The sequence below is a fragment of the Brachyhypopomus gauderio genome, unplaced genomic scaffold (genome assembly GCF_052324685.1).
Source record: "Brachyhypopomus gauderio isolate BG-103 unplaced genomic scaffold, BGAUD_0.2 sc71, whole genome shotgun sequence".
Taxonomy (NCBI): Eukaryota; Metazoa; Chordata; class Actinopteri; order Gymnotiformes; family Hypopomidae; genus Brachyhypopomus; species Brachyhypopomus gauderio.
This window is the reverse complement of record NW_027506892.1, coordinates 122,551-149,060: the sequence shown is the minus strand read 5'-3', so window position 1 is coordinate 149,060 and position 26,510 is coordinate 122,551. Positions and strand designations below refer to the sequence as shown.

Genomic DNA, 26,510 nt, shown 5'->3' with positions numbered 1-26,510 from the left:
GAGCAGAGCTTGTTTTTCTGCACCCCCCCCCTCCCCCAAACAAAGGCGGTGGTTGGGAACGTGCCCAGGGATCAGGCGCCCAGGGGGTGGGCCAGGAGGCGTGGCCAGGACTGCTTCTTGCTAATGTGATGCTTATCAGTGCAGGCTGTCGGCGATCTCCTGCTCTACATGCCCCCCCCCCACACGCACACACAATCTCCCCCCCCCCCCCCCCCCCCCCAGGTGCAGAACTTGCTGTTTTTTTTGTTTTTCCAACTCCAACCCCCACCTTATTTCTTTCTCTCATTTTTCACATTCTCATTCTGCTACTCACTACTTCTTTTCCTTTGTTTACCCCCCCAACACACACACACATACACACATACATTTTCCTTTTCTCACTCACTTTCCTCCCTTCTCAGATCTTCAGTGGTGTTCTAGATTGGCCTGCAGGCCTCTGCTGGGCTTCCAGACGCCTCTCTGGAGGTCGTGTCTGCGCTCTGGATGAATCAGAGCCCAGTGATGCCAACACTGCAGCCCAGTGCACGTGCACATATGCCTAGAGTTAAAAACAACCTCAAAACAAAACCTCAGCTCAAAGAAAGTCAGTACATGATTCATGTAAATGGGTCTGAAATGAGAGTTGCGTACATCAGGAAGACGGCTGTGACACCATCACCTGTTACCTCTCTGAAGCCCAGTTGGAACAGCAAGCAGTGATTAGCACCTTATTGAGGGATGTCCAAGGTGTGATTTGTTAAGGCCAGGAACACTTTTCTCTTGCCAAGCACGGACCAGTTGAGGCCTTGGGGACCTTTTCCGATATTTAACCTGTTGGCTTGTAATCTGTAATTATAAGTATAATGAACATTATACATTTTTAAAAATCTTGCGTACATTTTTCAACATGCATTAAAAATCGTTTTGTATACAGGCTCTTTGTTTGCAGTACTAGCATTTAGGTTCTAGAATGCTTTGAATATTTGGTCCCCATGGTTGCAAGGAGGGAATTTGGCCTGATTGGCAAGTGTATTGTAATGCTATGCAATGAATGAATGGACTTTGTCACTCTGCAGGTGTGTTTTCCTGAATGAGTGACACACAAGAATCATAGCTGTGTTTCTAGGCCATCCATTATGTGATTCTTAGATAAAAATTAAATGTAACTATTTTCACTAGAAAATGGAAGCCATGATCCAACAGTCAGAAATAAAGAATGCAGTCTGTCTTGAGTTCCATGTCAACACCTTTTCCTGAAGGTGGTGTTTTAGGTGGTGTAAGGGTGTTCCTTGGTTCTTTCTATCCACTTACCCCCCCCCCCCCCCCCCCCCGCAGTACACACCCTAATGAGTCCTGCAGAGCAAGCAGTGGCATGCTTGAGAAAAGTCTTGTTGTACACTCAGACATTTTTCTCTAATAACACAGGTAGCGTGCAGTGCCGTCTCCTTTAATTAAGCCAGTTTGCTCCTTGAAAACGAGGAGCATAGCTGTGATCTGCAAGAGAAAGTGAGTGAAGGCATTTCCTGAAAGCCCTGCACTTTTTTTATTCATGCACGTGGACTTGTGTGTACACAACCCCAAGCATGTCTTTGTTTACCATTTGTTTCCCATTTCATCATCAAATGAGTTCTAATAAAAACTTCACTGAGACATTGCAAGCATGCTAGGATCTCTCCTCCCCCCCCCCCCCCCCCCCACTAACTCGAGCTCGGAAGATTCTTTGAAAGACAGCCACATGACCGGGACACTGTTTCCAGTTCTTCCTCATCACCTTGTGTTCAGACAGTGTTCCAACACGCTATCCCGTGTGTGTAGACTCTTCCGTCTGCTCAGGACGGGTTTTCTGTTGGTCTTGGTAATTGGTCTCCAATAAGCCCCCATCCGACCTGAAAAAACGTGCTTGTATTAAATTAGTGATGAAGGGTTACTCTACAATAGTCTCCAGTCTCCGCCCCCTTTAACCCCCAGTGCTGTGGTGTTCCGTAGGTGCTCCGAGTGCCGTGATCTCCTGACCAACTGGTACTATGAGCGCAGTGGAAGCCTTTACTGTAGGAAGCACTACTGGGAGAAGTTCGGAGAGCTTTGCCACGGATGCTCTCTGCTTATGACTGGACCAGCTATGGTGAGTTCTTGTTCTCCATCTCTCTCTCTCTCTCTCTCTCTCTCTCTCTCTCTCTCTCTCGCTCCCACTCACTCATCCTCTCTCTTTCTCTCCCACTCACTCATCCTCTCTCTCTCTCTCTATCTGAGTAACATTTTGCTGGGTTTGAGATTGAGGAGGTTTTTTTACGAAAAACACGGCAGATTAGCTTCCGCTTAGCCAGGGATTACCGCCATTATCACTGATGCCATCACTCTGGAGAAATGGCATCAAAATTCTCCCAGTCATGCAGTTCCTTCCTGTTATTCACCTGTACCCTGTTTTACTGGAGCTAACAAGCAGACATTTTCCTTCAGGTGTCAAAACGGATGAGAACAGATGTGTCTCGTGCACTCACAAGGTTCATGTCCAGTTTTGTTTGTTTTTAGCGGTTAGGTACCTGTTAAATGCTCATTTATCCATGTTGGGGCTTTCTTGCTTGGGGTGTTTATAGTAATTATCCCACACAAGTTTATAGTAATTATTTAGTGCTCCTGTAATTTTCCAACTTGGATGAAGGCTTGCTCTTTGATCTTTTTTCCAGCTGTCCCACCACCCAGGTGGATGCAGGGCCATGGGGTTAGGGTGTAGGTGTAGGGTGTAGGTGTAGGGTTAGGGTGGATGCAGGGCCGTGGGGTTTGTGTCGCTGCTTCTCGTCTTGCTGACTTTTCCTGTGTTGTCCTCCTCTTTGGTCCGAAACAAGCTTGAACAAAAACGCAGTTGTTTTCTAGAGCAGCGGGGAACTTGTCTGGCTGTAACTCCAGCCCTGGCTCTAGAAGTGGGCCTCGGTGAGGGTTGAACTGCGACTGCTGAAGCCCAGATCGCTGTTTTGCAGGATTAGACTCTGAGCTCATTCCCCGTGGGCTGCATGAAGGTCGGCGCGGTCTCGTCATGTCATTGTGATGTCATCATACCTCTGGAATGCCTGTGCATGGGCTTTCAGTAACGTTGCTTTAGTCAACGCAAACGTCAGCCATAGGCTGCATCCCAAATGAGCATGAACCTGTTGGTTAAGAGCAGGACCTCTGTACAGGGCACCAGACACATCGGGTCCTTTTTCATTGGGTAAATGGGCTGAAATGACCCTAAGGAGAAGGAGGAATTTGCCACCGAGCAAAAACGCATAATAGGTTTTTTCTGTATGGACTTGAATTGAGTTGCCAAATATTTTCCAGCTGCTGTGCATTTCCAGTTCCAGGCCCGGAAACACAACCAACAGGGTGTAGAAACCTCAGCTAGGGTTAACCCTAACCCTAACCCTAACACAACCAACAGGGTGTAGAAACCTCAGCTAGGGTTAACCCTAACCCTAACCCTAACCCTAACACAACCAACAGGGTGTAGAAACCTCAGCCCAGACCCACCATGTCTGAACAGATCCACAGCAGTGAAGCATGTGCAGTCTGCACCTTCTCACACGTTCTGCTTCTTCACGCTGTGCTTTCCTCACTGAATCTGCTGTGATCTTTGGGATTAAAATGAGTTTGGGAGGGTCCTAAAGACCAGTGAGAAACGCACACACACACACACACACACACATACACACACACACACCTCTGTCATCACCATCACTGGATAATGCAGTGCAACCCCCCTTACTCAGAGGTCATTCGAAGTGTCAGTATGTTGGAAATGGAGCAATATCGAATCTAGAAGATTACTTTCTAGATTACACAATGGAAACTTCTGTCAACATGGATTATAATCTCTTCTCCGAAATGAATTTCTGTATTCTCTCTGTATCCAAATGCCTGAGTATTCTGGATATTTCCAGATACTAGGTTATCGAGGGAGATCTGCATTCGGTCTTGCTGTAGTTTAACTGTACTAAAGTCCTAGTGAACCCACCAGTAGCTCCATAACTGTTTGTACTAATCTGCTTTCCTGGTTTTGTATGAAATGGACCCCAGCATGTATGCTCTGGCCAGACATGGCAGTCTAATTCCATGTCTCCATAGGCAGCTCATGAGTAGGGGATGGCGTCCAAAGAATGAAAAATTGCATCCTTATTTTAAAATGACTGTAGCAGTATGATGAAAACTGGAGTGTCTGAATGAATTTAGGATAGTTTGATTTTGTGGTGTTTGGGTGTCCTGATATCCTGATCTTGGGTTTTAATTCCTTAGAATGCTAAGGCTGATGGTATTTTGAGTGCATGCGTTTGAGTGTGCTTTTAGCCTACGGGGGGCAGTTGTGTGTACCTCAGTGCTCGTTTGAGTGTGCTTTTAGCCTACGGGGGCAGTTGTGTATACCTCAGTGCTTGTTTGAGTGTGCTTTTAGCCTACGGGGGCAGTTGTGTAACCCTAACCCAGTTGTGTGTACCTCAGTGCTCGTTTGAGTGTGCTTTTAGCCTACGGGGGCAGTTGTGTATACCTCAGTGCTCATTTGAGTGTGCTTTTAGCCTACGGGGCAGTTGTGTAACCCTAACCCAGTTGTGTAACCCTAACCCAGTTGTGTGTACCTCAGTGCTCGGTGTCCTGCTGCTGGCACGAGTTGTTTGTTTTTTCTCTCATCCCCAATAAAGGGGGGTGAGGGTGGTGCTGTAAGTGGGAGGGATTATTTCTGGAGTATCAATGTGTCTGTGGTCCTCCCACACTTTTACACACAAATGAGTTACGTTCTTCAGTCTGTTGTGTTGGTGCTTCTTGTACAGCTTCCTGTACATTAATTATGGTATTTCTGAGTTTTACAGCTGTGAAATAAAAGGGTTAAAATTGGTATAGTCAGTCCTTTTGGATTACAAACAATATGATATTGTAGTATTAATATATTATAAATCATTGCAGACAATTGTATTGAACGAAGAAAGCACTGCGAAATGAAAATGGGAACGTCCACTATGGAGGCAGAGAAGGCATTACAATATTACAGAGCTGGTCATGACTGAGATGGGTTAGGGCTAGGGCTAGGGCTAGCCTAACTTAGGGGTAACCCTGACGGAGACGGGCTAACCCTGACTGACACAAAGATGCTTTTGGGTCAAAGCCACTCTAGATTTTCAGAGAGGGCTGGATTTACTGTGGACGGGTCCTGATCCAGAACAACCTCTGGCTGTGTTCTCAGGTCGCTGGCGAGTACAAGTACCATCCAGAGTGTTTTGTGTGTCTCAGCTGTAAAGTTGTGATCGAGGAGAGAGACACCTACGCCCTGGTGGAACGCTCCCAACTCTACTGGTGAGAGCATGCTCTCGGCATCAGTCAGTCTGAGTGTGTGTGTGTGTGTGTGTGTGTCTCTCTCTCTCTCTCTCCCCCCCCCTCCTCCTCCCCCTCTGTTCTGTGTGTTATTGCCCATTGGGGTCTTGTGTGTATATATGTGTGTGTGTATAATTTGTTAGGGTTTAATTTGTCACATTTTTTAAATTAAATATGATTGTGTATAAATCATTACATGTAAATACTAAACATGGATGATCCCACATCCTGAAAAGTCGTGTGTGTGTGTGTGTGTGTGTGTGTGTGCGCGTGTGTAGTGGTAAATGCTACAAGGAGGAGGTCCTGGCGCCAATGCTGGAGAGGCGGGGCTTAGCTGAAGCATGCCCCGCCTCCCTGCCCCACACAGTCACACTCGTCTCCATGCCGGCAGCGGCCAACGGCAAGCGTGGCTTCACCGTCAGTGTGCTGTGCGACCGAGCCAATACAGCCGCCAGCGTGCAGGTCAAAGAGTGAGTCCTCATCCATCTCTCTCTCTCTCTCTCTCTCTCTCTCACACACACACACACACACACACACACGGGACTTATTGCTGGACATGATAATCGAAGTGATTGACTATGTGGACTAGGGGTGAAACGATTACTCGAGTAATTCGAGTTACTCGATTACAAAAAGTGATCGTTTATTTTAAAACGGTATTTTGCACTGACTAATTTTAATGTAGCGCAACATGCTTACGTCACCCACGCGGCAGAGGTTTTTAGTTGAGAAGCGGGAATATGGAAGCAGCCAGGGAAAAGAGCGACAACGTACGTGAAGAAAAGGGCTATAGGAAAAGACAGAAAATGTCGAAAGTATGGGAGCATTTTAGGTTCAAGAACAATACAGTGACATGTATTCGGTGTAACATAGTCCTTGACTACCACAACAGCACATCTTCAATGCTGCACCATCTTGGCCGAAGACACGCGGAATGGAGCGGTGGAGCCGGGACAATGTAAATTTTATTAACAACATTAATGAGATTAACATTAATGTACCTTAATAACATAACGACAGCTCTGTGGAGTGCTGATTTTTAGCAATACTGTCGAATGTGTGGCTAGTTTAGTACAACGGAGACAAGTTCTTAATAACTTAATACAGGCATTATGTAACAGCGCTGTGGAGTTAAGACAATAAATAAATTAAAGATAGCTGAACTACTTTACCTTAGCAGTTACTTTAGCAGGAAAGAAAATGATACTGATATAGTTTTGATACAAGAAATTCTAAGTTGAAAGTAATTGAATTTACTTTATTTACTTGTGGTATTTATTTCTATTTGCATTTACAATTTGGAAATGTATGTTGTGAATTTAAATATATAACTTATCTAAAAAAGGAAACCGATTGGTCAGTCATTATTAAGTGAAATGTGTTTTCTCTTGTATTTTTAATTGCTCAACCAAGCAATTCTGTTTTATCTGATTACTCGATTAATCGAATCGATTTTTCAGTAGAGTACTCGATTACTGAAATGCTCGATAGCTGTAGCCCTAATGTGGATTTTATTAGAATCACCAGTTCATGTTGTTGTTTTTTGTTGCTTGTTTTGCAAACAAGTCCAGGTAAGGTGAACACAGTGTTTCTTAGTTATTTCCAGGCAGAGTTTTTACATCTGTGAGTGCCGAAAAGTGTATTTATAGAACCTGATCATCATTTAGATCAGATTATGTGCTGCAGGATGAATAAGTGGATGAACATGTACCTACATGTGGGCTTCCACCCACATAACTGCTCATAATGAAGTTGGTGGTGGATCTGTGGGATTACTTTGAGATTTCCATGGTTGTTAATGAATATACTTGCGATTAAAAGTCCTCACCAGGATTTTGCTCAAGCTTGCTAGATTTTCTAATTAGCAATCCAGGTAAAATTAGTGGAATTAACACAATCCAGGAAGCCTGAGCAAAATCCTGGTGAGGAACCTGGAATTGACACCTCTAATAAGTGTGTGTGTGTGTGTGTGTGTGTGTATGTATGTATACATGTATATATTATATATATATATAAAAAATATATTAGGGATGGGAATCATTTACTATCTCACGATTCAATTCCAATTTTGGGGGCCACGATTCGATTCAAAACGATTTTCAATTAAAAAAACAATTTGATTTATAAAAATGTCTGCTTCAGTCTATAAAATCTGCATGATCTACTACAGTCTGCTTAGCAAGACAGAATGACAAATACAGAAAATTAAGTGTCTTTCACATTTAATTAACAAAAATTAAGTGCTTTGGTAAAATAAAATGGTTTTTGTTGTTACCAAAATTCTTGAGCTTCATTTTGCAAGCTGTCAGGGCTGGCTCGGATGCAGTTCCCCCAGCCGTTGCTAGGGGTACCAGAGTCAGTCCCAGACTAAACCTGCGTAACCGTACACAGCCAGGTCCCTGCTTTCTCTGTGATTGCTTATCTCCTGCCTCGCTTCCTGACCCATCTCAAGTTTTCCCAATCCTGTATTTCTTCCTATCAGTTTTGCCTTTATTTTTGGGAAGGGTTTTATTTTGCTGCGGCGTTGTTTGCCAGTTACTTCTGCTGGCGTCATTGGTTTCATATTCACGTTGCATTTATCCGCGCAATTTTTTTTCTACCTACAGTCTTCATACAGTCTTATTTTTCACACGTTGTATTTTCCGCGTTGTTTTTTGTTTCTATTTACTCCGTGCCCTCAGGGTTTTGGTTTCTATTCTCTTGCGTGTTTAGTCTTCCATGTTTTGTTTGTTCGTTCTGGGTCGCTGTGCGCGTTTCCCTCTCCATAATACATTTGACGAGTGTCAAACGTCTTGATCTTGCGAACCGGCACTTGGGTCCACCCTTCTCTATATTATTTCACTTAGGTCCACCCTTCTCTATATTATTTCTCACCCTTCTCTATATTAACGCTTCCGTGCTCACTGCGTTACACATGCCTTGCACACGAGCTACATTGTGTCCAGTTCGGTCTTCCCTGGCATTCGGTAAAAACCAAAATGAACCCGTATTTTTGCCATAAATGAAGACGGGGCAGGTTGAATATCTCTTTCCTCCGTCTGTTTTGAACCTTTTGCGTGCATGAGTGTGTCCCAGAACCTGCTGCGTAAAGACTTCACCACGACTTAATCGATTTTGGGACATTTAAATCGATTCTGAATCGTAGTAAATGAGAATCGATTTTTGATACATGAATCGATTTTTTTGGCACACCTCTAATATTATATATATATATATATATATATATTAGGGGTGTGCGATATGACGATATAAAATCGTGAATGGCGATGACGAGTGGAGAATCGCAGGCGTTCTACCAAATTAGAGAAATCGTATAGATCGCCTTTGCCAATCAGCGCAATGACTTTTTTTATGCTGGTTCCCGCCGATGCGGCAGACGTAGGGCATAGGACTGACCAATCACAGCGAGCTGTGCGTCTTCCACGCCTCCATGTTGTGTTTTTAAAAACTAAAAGTGGACAACGATGGCTGAAAGCCAAACCGAGGAGCTGGTAACAAAGAGGAAATTTACCTCTGTAATATGGAATTGGTTCGGATTTTCTTTCACTGACCAAGTCCAAACTTCAGCGATATGTAAAGTGTGCAAAGAATACGTGAAAACGTTCGATGCCAGTACAACAAATTTATTCAATCACTTGAGACGTAGGCATCCCAAGGAATATGCCAAAAGTGAAACAATGCGGGCAGCGGGGGCAGCCGCCTCACAAGCTGCGGCCTCGGTGGATTATACTTTCATGAGTGACAGTAGCGCGCGACTCTGCACACCTCACACGAACCCCCGCAAACGGCAGAAGCGTTTATACAGGTACTTAAACTTGCCCCGTCACTCCGCGTTCTTTGCAGTGTTGTCCGAAACGATATGTGGTAGTATAAAGAAACAACCCTCGCAAACAAGGAACATTTACCTGATGAATTTTAATGTTGCTTTGTGTTTCAGGTTTGAAAAGTGCTGGAATTTAGGCTAAAGTACTTCGTTTCACAACAAATATCTGTCTGACTGAACAGTTCTCTTGTATTACGTTAACAAATACGAGCCTCTTGTAATTCCAGGACGAAACATGAGAGAACGTGAAGATTAAGACGTTAAGATTGGGCGTTTTGAAAATAAACAACCATTAAATAATGTGATTAAAAAAGCAAATTATTTCGAATCATTTCGACTATATGTATAAATATTTAACTTAATTAAGTTTAACGTCCTGGGAAATATTGTATATTTAGTGCAATAGTGCACTTTATCAGTGACACTCATTAAAATCTGCTTAGAATGAAAGCATTGTAGCGCCCCCCCCCCCCCCCCCCCCCCCACTTTTTTTTGGATGGAATATCATGATAAAAAATCGAAATCGTGATTTTATGCAAAAGAATCGTGCTAAAAAAATTCCCATATCTCCCACCCCTAATATATATACATACATACACGCACACACTATATTGCCAAAAGTATTTGCTCACCCATCCAAATGATCGGAATCAGGAGTTCCGCTCACTTCCGTGGCTACAGGTGTATAAAATTAAGCACCTTAGCATGCAGACTGTTTTTACAAAAATTTGTGAAAGAATGGGTGGCTCTCATGAGCTCAGTGAATTCCAGCATGGAACTGTTACAGGATGCCATCTGTGCAACAAATAGTCATGAAATTTCCTCGCTCCTAAATATTCCACAGTCAACTGTCTGTGTTTGGGGAACTACAGCAACTTGGCCATGGAGTGGTCGGCCATGTAAACTGATGGAGCAGGTCCGCGTATGCTGAAGCACATAGTGCAAAGAGATCGCCAACTTTCTGCAGAGTCAATCACTACAGACATCCAAACTTCATGTGGCCTTCAGATTAGCTCAAGAACAGTGCGCAGAGAGCTTCATGGAATGAGTTTCCATGGTTGAGCAGCTGCATCAAAGCCATACATCACCAAGTGCAATGCAAAGCATTAGATGCAGTGGTGTAAAACACACCGCTACTGGACTCTAGAGCAGTGGAAGATTAGTCTCTGAAGTAACGAATCGCGATTCTCCATCTGGCAATCTGATGGATGAGTCTGGGTTTGGCAGTTGACAGGAGAACGGCACTTGTCTGACTGCATTGTGCCAAGTGTAAAGTTTGATGGAGGGGGGATTATGGTGTGGGGTTGTTTTTCAGGAGCTGGGCTTGGCCTCTTGGTTCCAGTGAAAGGAACTCTGAATGCTTCAGCATGCCAAGCCATTTTGGACAACTCCATGCTCCCAACTTTGTGGGAACAGTTTGAAGCTGGCCCCTTCCTCTTCCAACATGACTGTACACAAGTGCACAAAGCAATGTCCATAAAGACATGGATGGCAGAGTCTGGTGTGGATTAACTTGACTGGCCTGCACAGAGTCCTGACCTCAACCTGATAGTACACCTTTGGGATGAATTAGAGTGGGAACTGAGAACCAGGTCTTCTCGTCCAACATCAGTATGTGACCTCACAAATGTGCTTCTGGAAGAATGGTCAAAATTCCCATAAACACACTCCTGAACCTTGTGGACAGCCTTCCCAGAAGAGTTGAAGCTGTTGTAGGGTTTTGCAAAGGGTGGACCAACGTCATACCCTATGGATTAGGAATGAGATGTCAGTTAAGCTCATATGTGAGTCAAGGAAGGTGAGCAGATACTTTTGGCAATATTGTCTAGACACACACACACAATGACATTCTTAATTGGGTTTACCCACCACTGTTGTTGGCTTTTTGGCTGTTGTTTCAACACATTGTTTGAGATATAATCTGTGGTGAAGATTTGGGATTGATTTAAACATGTTTTCTCTCTTCTGTGCACGTGATGTTGATGGCGTGGCTTTAGTGTTTGTACTCAACCAGACAATGCTCCATATTCTTGCACCCTAAAGATGACTCAAGGCTTGTTGCACTGTTGTGGTTACATTATGGCAGTAAGCAAATAACCTGATGATCCTGTCCCAGGTCGTCCAGGAAAACATTCCTAACTTGTGTGTTGCACAAGCTGAGGTGTGTGTGTGTGTGCGCGCTGTTCTTTCAGGGTTCGTGGAATGCTCATCAGTCCGGAGGTCCGTAATGCCATCCACGTGGGCGACCGCATTCTGGAGATCAATGGTCTCCCAGTGGGGACGCTGATGGAAGAGGAGGTGAGTTAATGAAGTTGAAAAGGGTGACCTACGCAAATCGTGTAGATCCGAGGAGTTTGGTGGTGGGGGTTTCGGGAGGTGTGTGTGTGTGTGTGTGTGTGTGTGTATATATATATATATATATATATATATATATATATATATATATATATATATATATATATATATATATATATATATATATATATATATATATATATATAATATACACACACACATATATATACACATATACACACACACACATATATAATCTCATATTGAATTAATAAGCAAATAAGAGCACTTCCGAAATTGGCAATTTCAATTACACAGTTGCCAGCAATTTCCGCCCAGAACCATCATAGAGGCCAAATTGCGTTTCAATCATACGAACGTTCTTCATTTATGTTATTTGCAAAGCGGGACAAGAAGCAGGACCTAGTGCTATCTTCACCGGGGACAAAGCAGAAGAGCGTACATTTACCACTACATTTACCAGATGGTACATTTCCTAGTGGATTTAATTATGATTAATGGTTTCAATCGTTTTCATATTTTGCGGTAAAACAAAGTTACTGCCGTTTGCTACAGCTTGCGTTGAACACTGTCGGAGTTAGCCACAAGCTCTTGTGAAAAATAGCTAGATAGATAGGCCTATTAAGTTCACGTCAACCCTGTGTAGTTAATGGTGACATAAAATAAGAAACAAGATTTTTTTCTAGTGTCTGTAGTTGACATTGACACGGCTACAAGTGTGTCTACAAGATACTTTTTTTTTCTAGTGTCTCTCTGGTGAATCCATAGGGACATGTGAGGATAACATTCGCGCCATGGCTGAAAAGGTTGAAGATGAAGTTGTAAACTCTTTTCATTTGATAGCCCACACTGTACTTTAGCCCATGTTAGAAGTCTTTTGTGACAAAATAAAACACGTGAACCCTGGTATTTTTTAACTCTCATTTTCGCCGCTGATGTTATTTATTGGTTCATTAAGATGTAATAGTATTGACTGAGCCATCTGGAATGGCGAAAGCGGGTTTCTCATGTTTACAGATCTGGCTCCAACCATTAACAAGACAGGTCAATATTTTTCAGTGCAACATTATCGTCAGAGAAGACAACAGTCTTCCTTCCGGCTTTCGAGAGAGGCGGTCGCACTTTATCTCTGCTCCTGCACTCCTGCACTCCCTTCCCCCTGCCCTGCTCAGCTTAGATTCTCTGTCTTGTCTAAGTAACCAGACGCTGCTCTTCAAATATTAACAAGAAAATGGATTTGATCAGGTGGTCTCTCAACGCAATTGACACTATTTTTTCCACGAGGAGTCATGGTGCGGGAGAACCCACATGCCCGGACGGAACGTCCTCAGCTGGATATGTGCATGACTCATGGGGGACCTGGCGTAGTTTGTGTCTTGCGCCTCTCTCCCTGGAAGATGTTGAGGACGTGTACCTATTTGGAACTTTGATCGCAGTGGCTCTGCTGATTGGATTAGGCGTTGCCCTGGTGTATCGGAAAACTGAAAGAGTGGAGTCAGCTATTGAGCGTCCACGTCAAGTGCCCCACATGATTGATGCGGTGGGTAGAGCTGTTGGAACACAGACTGTGACTGTTGGAAAAAGCTTGGAGACGATCGTGGATGGAATCAATGCTCTACGTGCGAAGTTGGATCAGTTGGGAGACAGCCGACTTTAAGAGGAGTTCGTGCTCAAATTCCCAAGGACGGGCTCCTTGCTACATTCTTCATTCTTCTTATCTGCATTGGCGCCCAAACAAATTCTCCCAGAAGGTCGTCGTCTTGGTTACCTGCTCCTACCCCCACACAGAGACTGTCAGAGATGGCTCTCGCCTTCCAACGCGAACTTTGACACAAAAACTGTGTGCCAGGCCTCTGGCTCCCCCCCTCTCCCTCTCTGAATGAATCACGCCTCTCACTGCTTACTGTCTGTGTTATCAATGCTGTATGTGCTCTGGGGATTTTTTGCATGCACACAGACTGTTGTCCTGTTTGCGAGAATAATCTGTGGTCATATTTTTTTGTCTCCTCCTAATGTTATCTCTATGTTTATCCCCCCATTCTGCGTAATGGGCGGCGCACTAGTTGCAGCGGCCACTCTGGGCTCTGGTGCTTTAACACTGGAGTTTGGAGAAACGCAGTTTCGTTCAGCTGTGCACTTGTGTAAAGTCTGAATGACAATAAAGTTGACTTTGACTTTGACTTGAACAGGGAAAGGCTTGCCGTGTGAAAGCTACTAAGCTGTTGCTATCATGTTGCTATTATTTTAGTTGCTGCTGTAGCTTCTGTCACCGTTTTGCTACATTCACAAACATAGTAGTCTACTAGTTACTCGCTTCTCCTGGAACGTTCGCTAGCGGTCCTGCGGGTCTAAAGTGAGAAGTAAACTGTAATCCGCACTGCATCCCAATGGCCACTTTCCAGTATTGCTTTAATTTTGGTATTTTTACTATTATGGATCTTACTATATTGGCATTACCTGTTGCCATACCTCCGGTCTTCTCACCTTTTTGACCCCTGACCCATTTTCATGCCTGAACACATCAGCACTGCTGTTTTCAAGGCCAGAGGGCATCAGTGTGGGACAGTGAGGGATGTTCTCAGGTAAGAGAGGGAGTCCCCATCACTTCCACAACACATCTCTCCTCGCTGGGAGTGACTCCACTTGGAAGCACATCTCCAAAAATGCATCACACACTTACCAAATCTACACGATTCAGCAACCATGTTTGCTTCTGAGGGGCCTGGAATATCCATCTTCTCTGCTTATAGATTTTTATTTTTATATTTTAAGGAAATTAAATTTTTGGTACAAGTTATTCTTACTTGGTATTACAAAATGTAGTAATTTGATTTAGAAAATCGAGTCGGTAGTGTGGTCACTGTGGTTTTCAAGTATATTTAAATCGAGCTGATATCGTGTGCTTCAGCAAATTGGCCAAAAGTCAAAGTAAAATTTTTTATATAGCTCTTTTCACAACACACGTTGTCACAAAGCAGCTTTACAATAATATGGGTCCAGATCCCTAATGAGCGAGCCAAAGGCGACAGTGGCGAGGAAAAACTCCCTATATGGTGGGGATTAGGACTCAGGAGGACCAAGACTCAAAAGGGAACCCATCCTCCATTGGGCAGCCCATTAGCACAAGTCCGTGGTTGCAGGGTGGTTCTAAAGTTCTACAGCAACAGTCAAGGCTCCTGTTCCCCGGCCAAGCAGCCTCAGTCCCCTCGGTGCAGGCGGTGGGCCTCAGGCAGGAGCCAGCTTCAGCACAACACCTCATGGTAACGGCTCATCCAAACCCGGCATCAGCACATCCACCGGCAGGCCAGTCCATCCCCCAGGTGCCAATCCAATCGTCTTGGGTAGAAGCATGCATTAGATAGACAATCAGACTGAGTGGACATCAATTTAAACCACCATTGATTTAAATGTACATAGCTCACGTGCCAGTGATGAGCATATGGCTCCGGCAGGCTAATAAGCTAAAGGGAGGGGTTCAGAGGTGACCACAGTCATGAGGGCTCACTGAGACATTGCTTTCCAGTCAAGTCATTGTCACAACTAGAGTGATGCCATGACACAGCTGGATGACAGCATCACATCTCAGCAGTTAGGACTCTAGCTTCAGCATTTTGTACAATTTATAGATTCTTTATGGACTATTTAGAGCAGGGGTCGCCAACCTTTTTGAAACTGGGAGCTACTTCTTGGATGCCAATTATTGCGGAGGGCTACCAGATTAGTACGAACGAAAAGTTGTTGAGCGGGGGAGTGGCGAACGAAAGTTGCGTGTGCGAGTGTCAATTGCTAAGCGGGAAGACCGCTAGCAACCGCGGACAATCTGTAATAGCAGCAAGAACATAAACGATGCAGCGCTTTGGTGCATGGCGCTATAGTGAGCTATTTTTAAAACAAGCCCGCGGGCGACTCATGACGTGGGTGACCCCTGGTTTATTCAATATTGACGGCAGCCTAACTTTTTGATTGACAGCTAATTGAGCAATAGAACACGAGAGGGAGTGTGTTATCGTGAATATATGTACATGCCGTTACTTGACAACGCGTCCGCGGAGTGATACAGAGAATGAGAATACCGCTGTTATCACACATACAGTTGTGATCAAATTTATTCAACCCCCACTGAAATAAAGTGTTTTGGCCAGTTTGACATTGATTTTGATCATTTCAGTCATCTTATTTACAATTATATCAAAGAGGCACTTATAAATTAGACAAACATAACATAATATTTATGATGGAATAACCACAAATGTCTTTACTGTGCTCACATCATTATCAGTTTTATTCAACCCCCTAGTGACATTATTTTTTAGTACTTAGTACAACATCCTTTTCCAGTTATGACAGCTTTCAAGCGTGAAGCATAGCTTGACACAAGTGTCTTGCAGCGACCTATGGGTATCTTAGCCCATTCTTCATGGGCAAAAGCCTCCAGTTCAGTCACATTCTTAGGCTTGCGCACTGCAACTGCCTTCTTTAGGTCCCACCAGAGGTTCTCAATTGGATTTAAGTCTGGTGATTGCGATGGCCACTCTAGAATGTTCCAGCCTTTCATGTTCAACCATGCTCTAGTGGACTTGGATGTGTGCTTCGGATCATTGTCCTGTTGGAAGGTCCAACGTCTCCCAAGCCGCAGGTTTGTGACTGACTCCATCACATTTTCCTCCAAGATCTCCTGGTACTGAAGGGAATTCATGGTACCCTGCACACGTTGAAGCTTTCCTGTACCATTAGAAGCAAAACAGCCCCAAAGCATAATTGACCCCCCGCCATGCTTCACAGTAGGCAAGGTGTTCTTTTGTTCATAAGCCTGGTTCTTCCTTCTCCAAACATAGCGCTGGTCCATTGTCCCAAACAGTTCTAATTTAGTTTCATCTGACCACAGTACACTGTTCCAAAACCTTTGTGGCTTGTCCACATGACTTTTGGCATACTGCAGTCGACTTTTCTTGTTCTTTGGAGTCAGCAAGGGGGTGCGTCTGGGCGTTCTGGCATGGAGGTCTTCGTTATGCAGTGCGCGCCTTATTGTCTGAGCTGAAACTTCAGTGCCCACATCTGACAGGTCTTTTTTCAGTTCCTTAGCAGTCACGCGGGGATTTTTCTCCACATTACGCTTCAGGTAGCGCACAGCAGTCGCGGTCAGGATCTTCTTTCTGCCACGACCAGGTAACGTTTCCACTGTGCCCTTTAACTTGAACTTGCGAATGATACTTCCGATAGTGTCTCTTGGAATATTTAACAACTTCGCAATCTTTTTATATCCATTGCCATTCTTGTGAAGAGCAATAACCTCTTCTCTTGTCTTCTGGGACCATTCTCTTGCCTTCACCATGCTTGGAAACACACCAGTAGATGTCTAGAAGGAGCTGAGTATCACAGTCCTTTTAAATCTGCCTAATTGGTGCTTATCATGCTTGATTGCTGCTCGTTGACATCCACAGATGTTTTCAATACCTGATGGAAAACACTGGAATGAACCTCTGTTCTTAGGAGTGGTAGTCGTAAAGGGGTTGAATAATTGTGTCAATGAAGAAATCACAAAAAGGCCATTTAATACTTTATGACAAAAAAAATTGATGCTATCTTAGTTGCATTTAGTTCTTTAACAAGTCCTTGTAAGATTTCATTATGAACACAATTACAAATGTGCACTGAATTCCATAAAACCCTTCGCAGCATTGGGGGTTGAATAAATTTGATCACAACTGTATCTGCAGGGTTAGAACACTTCTCAACCAGTCGGATTGTGAACTAACTGTTGTATAATTGGCGAATAATTTAGTGTTAGAAGGGGAGGAACAACTGTGAATTTTGATTGGACATAAATTTAAGTAGATTTCTTGATGGGACATTCATTGGCCCTTTGGCGAGCTACTCGGAAAGGGGTGGCGAGCTACTGGTAGCTCGCGAGCGACGTGTTGGAGACCCCTGGTTTAGAGCATCCAATTAGAAGACTATTACAGTAGTCCAATCTTGACGAGACAAAAGCATGGACCAGCTTCTCTGCATCAGCTAATGAAAGTGTCTCAGCTTGGCAATATTACATAAATGGAAAAAGGCAGCCTTAGTGACATTGCATATATGTGTCAAATGAAAGATCCGAATCAATAGTGACCAGAGGTGGAAAGAGTACTGAAAAATTGTAACTGAGTAAAAGTATCTTTACTTTGCCTAAATTCTACTCAGAGTAAAAGTAAAATTACCCATCTCAAAATTTACTCGAGTAAAAGTACAAAATTACTTCATTTAAAATGTAATTTGAGTAAAAGTTACTTAGATACTTTCAGTTATTTAATGCAAAAAAGGATGAGTCATGAATCAAATTCAGGACAGGTTTTAATCGATTTCAAAGCGTATTTAAGTGCATGTCCACACTTGCAAATGATCACCTGGGCTCATACTTCGTCACAGCACAAGGACAATCAAATCAAATATATTTGTATAGCGCTTTTCACAACACATGTTGTCACAAAGCGCTTTACAGGATTTACAAGGTTAACAATACTATGGGTCCAAATCCCTAATGAGCAAGCCAAAGGCGACAGTGGCAAGGGAAAACTCCCTATGATGGTGGGGAATAGGAAGAAACCTTGGGAGGACCAAGACTCAAAAGGGAACCCATCCTCCATTGGGCGGCCCGTTAACACACAAATACACAAGTCACACACAATCAGACTAGGTAAAAGGTAGAATTGAAAGTTCTGGGTTTTGATATTGTCACTGTAAATGTCTGTTGATGAATGCCAGGCTTTCATTCCGTGTCAGAGCAGTGATGCTGGTATTGTAGGCTCCGACTGCAGTGTTACTCCCCAGGTGAACCCCGGCATCAGCACATCCACCGGCAGCCAGACCATCCCCCAGGTGCCTGCAGGTGCCTGTATCCAATCGTCTTGGGTAGAGCCATGCAAGAAGATAGATAATACAGACTAAGTGGACATGAATTTAAACCACCATTGATTTAAATGTACGTAGCTCACGTACCAGTGATCAGCATGTGGCTCCGGCAGACTAATCTATAGCAGCATAACTAAAGGGAGGGGTTCAGAGGTGACCACAGACATGAGGGCTCACTGAGACATTGCTTTCCAGTCAAGTCATAGTCACAAATAGAGTGATGCCAAGACACAGCTGGATGACAGCATCAACATCTCAGATCACTAGAAATCTCAATGTCTGGGGGCCCCCCAAGTCCCTACACCTTACAAGGGGAATTTTAGCTGAAGGCTTGACTAAACAGGTGAGTCTTAAGTCTAGATTTAAAGATTGGAACTGTGTCAGAGTCTCGGATTGGAGCTGGAAGGCTATTCCATAATTGAGGGGCTTTAAAAGAGAAAGCTCTGCCTCCGGCTGTAGTTTTACTAATTTTTGGAACTAGGAGAAATCCAGCATTTTGGGAGCGCAAAGGGCGAGATGGGTTGTAGTAATCAATGAGTTCACTCAGATATTGTGGGGCAAGACCATTTAACGCCTTATAGGTTAACAGGAGAACTTTAAATTCAATGCGATATTTAATCTGCAGCCAGTGTAGTGCGGCGAGAGTGGGACTAATATGATCGAATTTCCTAGCCTTGGTTAGGACTCTAGCTGCGGCATTTTGTACAAGTTGTAGCTTCTTTATGGACTGTTTAGAGCAGGGGTGCTCATTACGTCGAAGGAAGTGTCGGTCGATCGCAAAGGAATGTGCGTAGATCGCGTCACATAAAATAGTAGTAGATGAATTGCACATCTGCACTGACGGTTGTATTTTGATTGACATTCACGGTAGCCAATCTGCAATCCACTCAACAAATTACGTTCGCCACCCCATAATTGGCAATATTACGTAAATGGAAAAAGGCAGCCTTAGTGACATTGCATACATGTGTGTCAAATGAAAGATCAGAATCAATAGTGACACCTAAACTTTTTGCAGTAGATTTTGGTGTTACTGAAAAACCATCTAGGGTAAGGGGAATATCAGCCCAATTGCTTCTAACAGCTTTAGGCCCAAGAATCAGTACCTCAGTCTTGTCAGAATTTAGTTTAAGAAAATTAGACGCCATCCAGTTTTTAATATCCTGGACGCAGTTCTCAATCTTGAGAGTTGTGGTGGTATCATCTGGATTAGAAGATGTATACAACTGAGTATCATCTGCATAGCAATGGAAGCTAATACCATGCCTACGAATGATAGTGCCCAGTGGTAGCATATATAATGAGAATAATATGGGGCCCAGTACAGATCCTTGTGGGACACCATACTTTACTTTAGAATGCTCAGAGCATTCGTTATTTACTAGCACAAATTGGTAACGATCTGTCAGGTAGGACCTGAACCAGAAGAGTGCTTGACCTCTTATGCCAATGAGTGTCTCCAGTCTATTAAGTAGAATATTATGATCAATGGTGTCAAAAGCAGCACTGAGGTCTAGCAGTATGAGAAACGAAATGTGTCCTTTATCAGAGGATATTAAGAGATCATTCAGTACTTTAGTTAGTGCTGTTTCAGTGCTGTGATGAGCTCTAAATCCAGACTGAAATAACTCTGACATGTTCTGTCTGTAAGAAGGAAGAGAGTTGTGAAGAAACTACTTTCTCTAAAATTTTGGATATGAATGACAGATTAGAAATTGGCCTATAGTTGGACAGTTCTTGGGGATTAAGACCAGGTTTTTTAATTAGCGGCTTGATGACTGCAAGTTTAAATGAACTGGGAACGTAGCCCAGGCTCAGAGAATAATTTTGTCTTGTGATGAACGCCAGGTTTTCATTCCGTGTCGGAGTGATGATACTGTTATTGTAGGCTCCGACTGCAGTGTTACTCCCCAGGTGAACCTCGGAGAAGAAAGATATGTGATGTGGTAAATATGTAACAGATTAATCAAAGGCCAAACTAAACAGATAAGCCTTTAGTCGAGTTTTAAACATTGAGACCGTGTCTGAGTCCCGAATAAAGGCAGCAAGATTATTTCACAGTTGTGGAGCTTTAAAAGAAAAGGCTCTTCCATCTGCTGTGATCTTTTTGATCCTAGGAACAGTTAATAACCCTGCGTCCTGTGAACGAAGTGAACGTGCTGGGTTGTAATGATCTCACTTCATGTTGATTATTTAATTTGATTTTAATTAGATTTTTAAAACATATCGCCCTGTTATTCCTATATCTGCCACGGTTAACAGACACAGTTTCAATGGTTTGGTAGGTAGGGAAGTAAGTTCTACTTAGCAAATGGCCGTTGGAAACCGTTTTTTTTTTTTCTTCATTTTTGGGTGATGTTGTCCTTAACCGTCTGTCTGTCTGTTGTCAGTTGTATGTATCGGCACCGTCAGTTGTCAGTTGTATGTATCGGCACCGTTATTTTGTTGTTTTGTTGTGTTGGCGCTTGCTAACAACTGTCCGGTCGCTGCTACTTTGTTGCCGTTAGAAACGCAGAGCCATTGCTCTGCCTTACCGGTGCGCTGCTGAAGTTCCGCTCTGTTTCGGCTGTAGACAATCGCAACCTATACCATAAAGTGCTAACAATTTTCAGTCCTATTGTCCAACGGACAACACTATATTATACATTACAAATTTATTCAAAAAACAAAAAGCACACAAAATTAAATGCCCACAAGATACCACAAATCAAACTAAAATGCAACAGTATTCCACTACTCACAATAAAATACCACAAGATCCCACAACTCAAAATAAAACAATATAAAATGCCCACAGGATCTCGCCTCAAAAAAATGCTCATTGGATCCCACAATTTAAAAGTGCTCACAGGATCCAACTATTCAAAATACAGTGCCCAATAATACAGTATCCCAATATTCACAATAAAATGCCCACAGGATGCCACAACTCAAAATAAAATATAAAATGACCACAGGATACCACATCTCAAAATAAAACAAAATGTGCACAGGATTCCACTATTTAAAATGCTCACAGGATCTAACTATTCAAAATACAGTGCCCACAAGATTCCACATTTTACAATAAAATGTCCACAGGATGCCACAACTCAAAATAAAATATAAAATGACCACAGGATACCACATCTCAAAATAAAACAAAATGCGCACAGGATTCCACATTTTACAATAAAATGTCCACATGATCCCACAAGTCCTGATAGATAGAAGATTTAAAGATAGAACAATCTCATCCTTTAGGAAAAAAAGTGCACCGGATTACGACCTGATTATGAGACAATGGAAAGGGTGCGCGCAAGGCAAGGCCACGCATGTAACGTCGGGTGTACCAACAAGTACACACCGCATCAAAACCAAGAGAGTAGTAGACCCAAGTGCAGACAGAGCAAAATGTGTGCGTGCGTCCACACGCACACACAAGCAGCAAAACCAATCACATGAGATGCTGAATAAACTCGACCGCAAAACACGGGAGGAAAATGCAACAGAAAAGACGCGGAGAAAACAAAACTTGGGACGCCAGGGGAAGTAACTGGCAGCAGGCAGAATGCAGCAACGAAACCCTTCCCAAAATAAACAAAGAACGTTTCGGAAGAGATAAAGCAGGGGGAAAACTTGAGGTAGGCTAGTAAGCAGCGCAGGAGATGGTTACTCGAATAAGTAGTAGAAAAGCAAGAGAGATGAGAGAGAGCCTACACAAGATTACGCACACAAGAAACGCAACCAGAGATCACAGAGAAAGGGCTGAGGACGTGAAGGCGAGCCAAAACGATTCAGCAGTGATCCGTTTCACTAGGCTTCCTTAAGAAGAGACAACTAAAACGGATCACTGCTGATTGTGCCTGGAGAGTCTAGGACTGACTCTGGTGCCTCTAGTGGTGTTAGGAGGAGCAGCAGCCGAGCCAGCCCTGACAACGCAATTGACTTTTAGTTCCGGGACTCAGAAGTTTAAATTTCTGTCCGCATTTAAATTTTTCACCATCAATATTTTTTTACTCCGTAACGTGAGGGGGTTCAAATGTAGCAAAGTAAAACTACTTGGGTCAAAATTTACTCGAGTAAAAGTAAAAATGACATATTTCAAAAAGTACTCAAAATTACAAATTACTCATAAAAAGTACTCAATTACAGTAACGTGAGTAAATGTAATTCATTACTTTCCACCCCTGATAGTGACACCTAAACTTTTTGCAGTAGATTTAGGTGTTACTGAAAAACCATCTAGGGTAAGGGGAATATCAGCCCTATTGCTTCTAGCAGCTTTAGGCCCAAGAATCAGCACCTCAGTCTTATCAGAATTTAGTTGAAGAAAATTAGCCATCCAGTTTTTAATGCCCTGGACGCAGTTCTCAATCTTGAGGGTTGTAGTGATATCATCTGGATTAGAAGATATATACAACTGAGTATCATCTGCGTAGCAATGGAAGCTAATACCATGTCTACAAATGATGGTGCCCAGTGGTAGCATATATAATGAGAATAATATGGGGCCCAGTGCAGATCCTTGTGGGACACCATACTTTTCCTTAGAATGCTCTGAGCATTTGTTATTTACTAGTACAAATTGGTACCGATCTGTCAGGAAGGACCTGAACCAGGAGAGTGCTTGACCTCTTATGCCAATGAGTGTCTCCAGCCTATTAAGTAGAATATTATGATCAATGGTGTCAAAAGCAGCACTGAGGTCTAGCAGTATGCTGTATTAGTTTATCAGAGGATATTAAGAGATCGTTCAGTACTTTAGTCAGTGCCGTTTCAGTGCTGTGATGAGCTGAAATAACTGACATGTTCTGTCTGTAAGAAGAGAGATGTGAAGAAACCACTTTCTCTAAAATTTTGGATATGTATGTCAGATTAGAAATTGGCCTATAGTTGGACAGTTCCTGGGGGTTAAGACCAGGTTTTTAAATTAGCGGCTTGATGACTGCAAGTTTAAATGAACTGGGAACGTAGCCCAGGCTCAGAGAATAGTTAATTATAGTAAGCAAAGATTCTACATTGCTATGCAGTAATTCTTTAAGTAGATGGGTTGGTACAGCATCTAGTATGCATGTGGAGGGTTTAGCAGATTCCACCAGTGAAATAAGCTCCTCACGACCAATTGGGGAGAAGGACTCTAACAGGGCATCAGAGCTGACCAGACAGCTGTCAAGGTGCATTGGCATGTTGACAGGCTCTGAGATAGCACTACTAATTTTTTCCCTAAATTTATCAATCTTATCATTAAAGAATTTCATAAAATTGTTACTGCTACACTCTAGTGGAATTAGAGAATTTATTTGTTCATGACTCCTCGTAAGGCTGGAAACAGTTTAAAAAAGGAGTCCTGAATTGTTTTTATGTTTTGGCCGATAAGTATGAGGACTTTGCCTTATATTCAATAAGGCTGCTTTTCCATGATAGTCTATACACTTCTAACTTCGAATTTCGCCATTTACGCTCCAGGATCCGCGTGGCTCGTTTGAGACTACGCGTGTGCTCATTGTACCAAGGCGCTATTTTTCTCTCGGTGGCTCTCTTGTATTGTAATGGCGCAACCTTGTCTAAAGCTGTACGAAGAGAAGTCTCGATGTGCACGGTGAAACGCTCTAGTCCTTCCGGAGCTACAGGTGGATCAGTGTTTCAGACCCAGTAAAATATCAGTGAGCGTGGCTATGGTGCTGGGTGTTATAGTTCGTTTAATTTGGTAGCGGGGTGGCCGATGAATAGTCAGTCAAAAAAATTGCGTAAAATGGATGCAAATTAAGTATTATATCGCGATTGGTAGTTGGCGCCAGATTGAATCATAGATGTGGATCAAAGGTAAATAAACTAGTTTTTTTTTTTTCGGCGTGAGATATCGGAAGTGTGGTGGGAGAGCGTGTGAAAACGGTCAAATGCGTGTGTCTCACGTTCAATGCGTGAGAGATGTCAACCCTGAAAACATACTCTCTGCAACCATCTCCCGGCCAACATGACACAAAAAAAGTGACTTAAGACAGAGAGCACATAAATGTGACTTGCAGTCAGTGGGAAACCTGCGTAATCATGTGCTGACCTTGGTAAGGGTCATATGCATGTCATATCACGCTTTGAGCATGACATGCATTTTAGCGATTTCACATGCTCTCACGCCACACATGGAATTTCTCACGCTTGAATATTATTATTATTATTATTATTCTTTTTTTTTATAATCTAATCACCGCACACAGCAGCATATTCAGCCAATCCATCGGTTGTATATTATAACAGGTTGAACCAATCAGAATATAGATCGCGCTGTTGCTTGGTAGACTTTAGCCAGCCCGCTCCCCAACCACACACACACACAGCCGCTACACTAACCATCGCGACAGATTCCAATTGCCCCTACCTCAAAAAAAAGCTCACGCCCACCAAACTTGACAGGTCTGGGCCCGTATTTATCAAACTTCTTAGAATTACTCCTAAGAATGCTGCTAAGAATTGACTTATGTCTAAAATAATTCTTAGTTAAAAGCTGAGACTAAAAGTTAGTTAGCAAGCCTCTCAGTCTCACTTTAAGCAAAGTGTAGGATTAATTCTTAAGTGTCAGTCTCAGAGCTGATTTACGATACCTGGCTGTGCCGGATCCTGGATGACGTCGTTTCAAAACCCCCTGCAAGAACCAATCACTGGATCGGCTTTCATGTTCAATAATATTTCCTGAGAAATGTCAAGATAAAATTCAGAAAATGTTGAAATACCTTCACATTTAACTTGATAATGTTGCAGTCATGATTTTTGTGAAATAACACAGCGTATTTACATAGTTAATAAATAATCTTTATAAAAAATTTGTTCCCTTCTTTCTTTTGTTATTCATATATTTTCTCAGATTTATTTTGGAGACTGCATACATTCTTACCAAATCACATTCAGGCGGAGGACCACCGGGCAAGCCCCCGATGAAGGCAGACGGCACCCCAGGGTGCCGCGGCACCCTGGTTGAGAAACACTGCTTTAGATGACAGGGATCTAATATTCAGTAGTCCTAGTTTCAGATTTAAACCGCTCTCTGGGGGAGCATAGTTGAATTGAACATTGATTAAATTTTGTCTACTAACTTTGCGAGAATTATTTTTTGGTACTCGAGGAACAGACACAAAAGTACAGTGTGTGTGTGTCAAGGTTATAATCGTTAACGAAAACGAACGAAAAAACGAAAACTAATATTGAAAAAACATTTTCGTTAACTGAAATAAATAATAACGGTAATTAAAAGAAAAAAACGATAACTATAACTATATTACATGTTTAGAAAACTAACTAAAACGTATTGAAATTATACATAGGATACCCTTCGTTTTCGTGTTTGTCAGTTTATTTATAAGTCTTGTGAATTGATGAGATCGATTTTTTTTTTCACTAGAAGTTTTATATTAGCTGACAGAAGCGTACGGCACCTCATGGTGCTAGGTAGCACCGGGAAGGAGAACCGTAATGGCCCGTTTTCACCAGTGATTAAATAGCTGCTGATTAGTTAATGCAGAAAAACCGCAAGTGGGTGGATGCACTAGTTAATGTGTTGAGACTCGATGTCAACACGACTGTGTTACTCGATTGCCTTCAAAAAGTTTGGCTTTTCACGTGAACCAAAATAGGGTTACGCTCCTATGTTCGTGTCCGTCTTAGTCTGGCAATTTTCAGCAGCAATATTACACATTTTGCACTTAAGGCTTCTATCTTGTGGACTGTTAGTTGTTCAACAGTAATTGAATGCATTTTTAAAAATGGTATCTTTTGATGAGTTTTTATAACATAATATTTACTTTGGACTTTTTGAATCCTGCACCTGACAAATAACCCAAAGTATAAAAAAAAAACTAAAACTAATACTAGAACTAATGAAAACTAAACAAAGACTAAGCTTTAAAAAAATTATTAAAACTAATAAAAACTAGCAAACATGCTCTAAAAACTAATTAAAACTAACTGAATTAGAAAAACAGTGAAACAATGAAATAAAAACTAAACTATAATGAAAAATCCAAAACTATTATAACCTTGGTGGGTGTGGGTGTGGGTGTGGGGGGGGGGCCTTCCCTTCATGCATTCCCAAATCTGACTTGGTTCCCATGAGGAAGGAGATGCATTCTGCCTTTCACAACCTTCTTTCTTCTGTCATCTGTGCTTTATTGTGGTTGGAGAAACATCTGCACTG

General features: G+C 42.6%; 1 protein-coding gene and 1 long non-coding RNA gene across 5 annotated transcripts in view; one reads left to right on the top strand and one right to left on the bottom strand.

The window, feature by feature from the left end:
- The window catches only part of limk2 (LIM domain kinase 2), a 48,635-nt gene that overhangs the window by 7,324 nt on the left and 14,801 nt on the right, over positions 1 to 26,510 (top strand). For all 4 annotated transcript variants that reach the window (XR_013125098.1, XR_013125099.1, XM_076989907.1 and 1 more), the window contains 4 exons: positions 1,966 to 2,101; positions 5,183 to 5,292; positions 5,589 to 5,780; positions 11,326 to 11,431. Coding sequence is in view for 2 of the 4 variants with exons in the window: in XM_076989907.1 (XP_076846022.1) it covers positions 1,966 to 2,101; positions 5,183 to 5,292; positions 5,589 to 5,780; positions 11,326 to 11,431 (544 nt within the window). In the remaining 2 variants the exon portion in view is untranslated. The remainder of the gene's footprint in view (positions 1 to 1,965; positions 2,102 to 5,182; positions 5,293 to 5,588; positions 5,781 to 11,325; positions 11,432 to 26,510) is intronic.
- Positions 17,786 to 26,167, bottom strand: LOC143491143 (uncharacterized). Its single transcript, XR_013125100.1, has 3 exons — positions 25,215 to 26,167; positions 24,925 to 25,012; positions 17,786 to 18,338 (listed from the first exon to the last, which is right to left on the bottom strand). It is a non-coding gene; the product is annotated as an uncharacterized LOC143491143 (long non-coding RNA).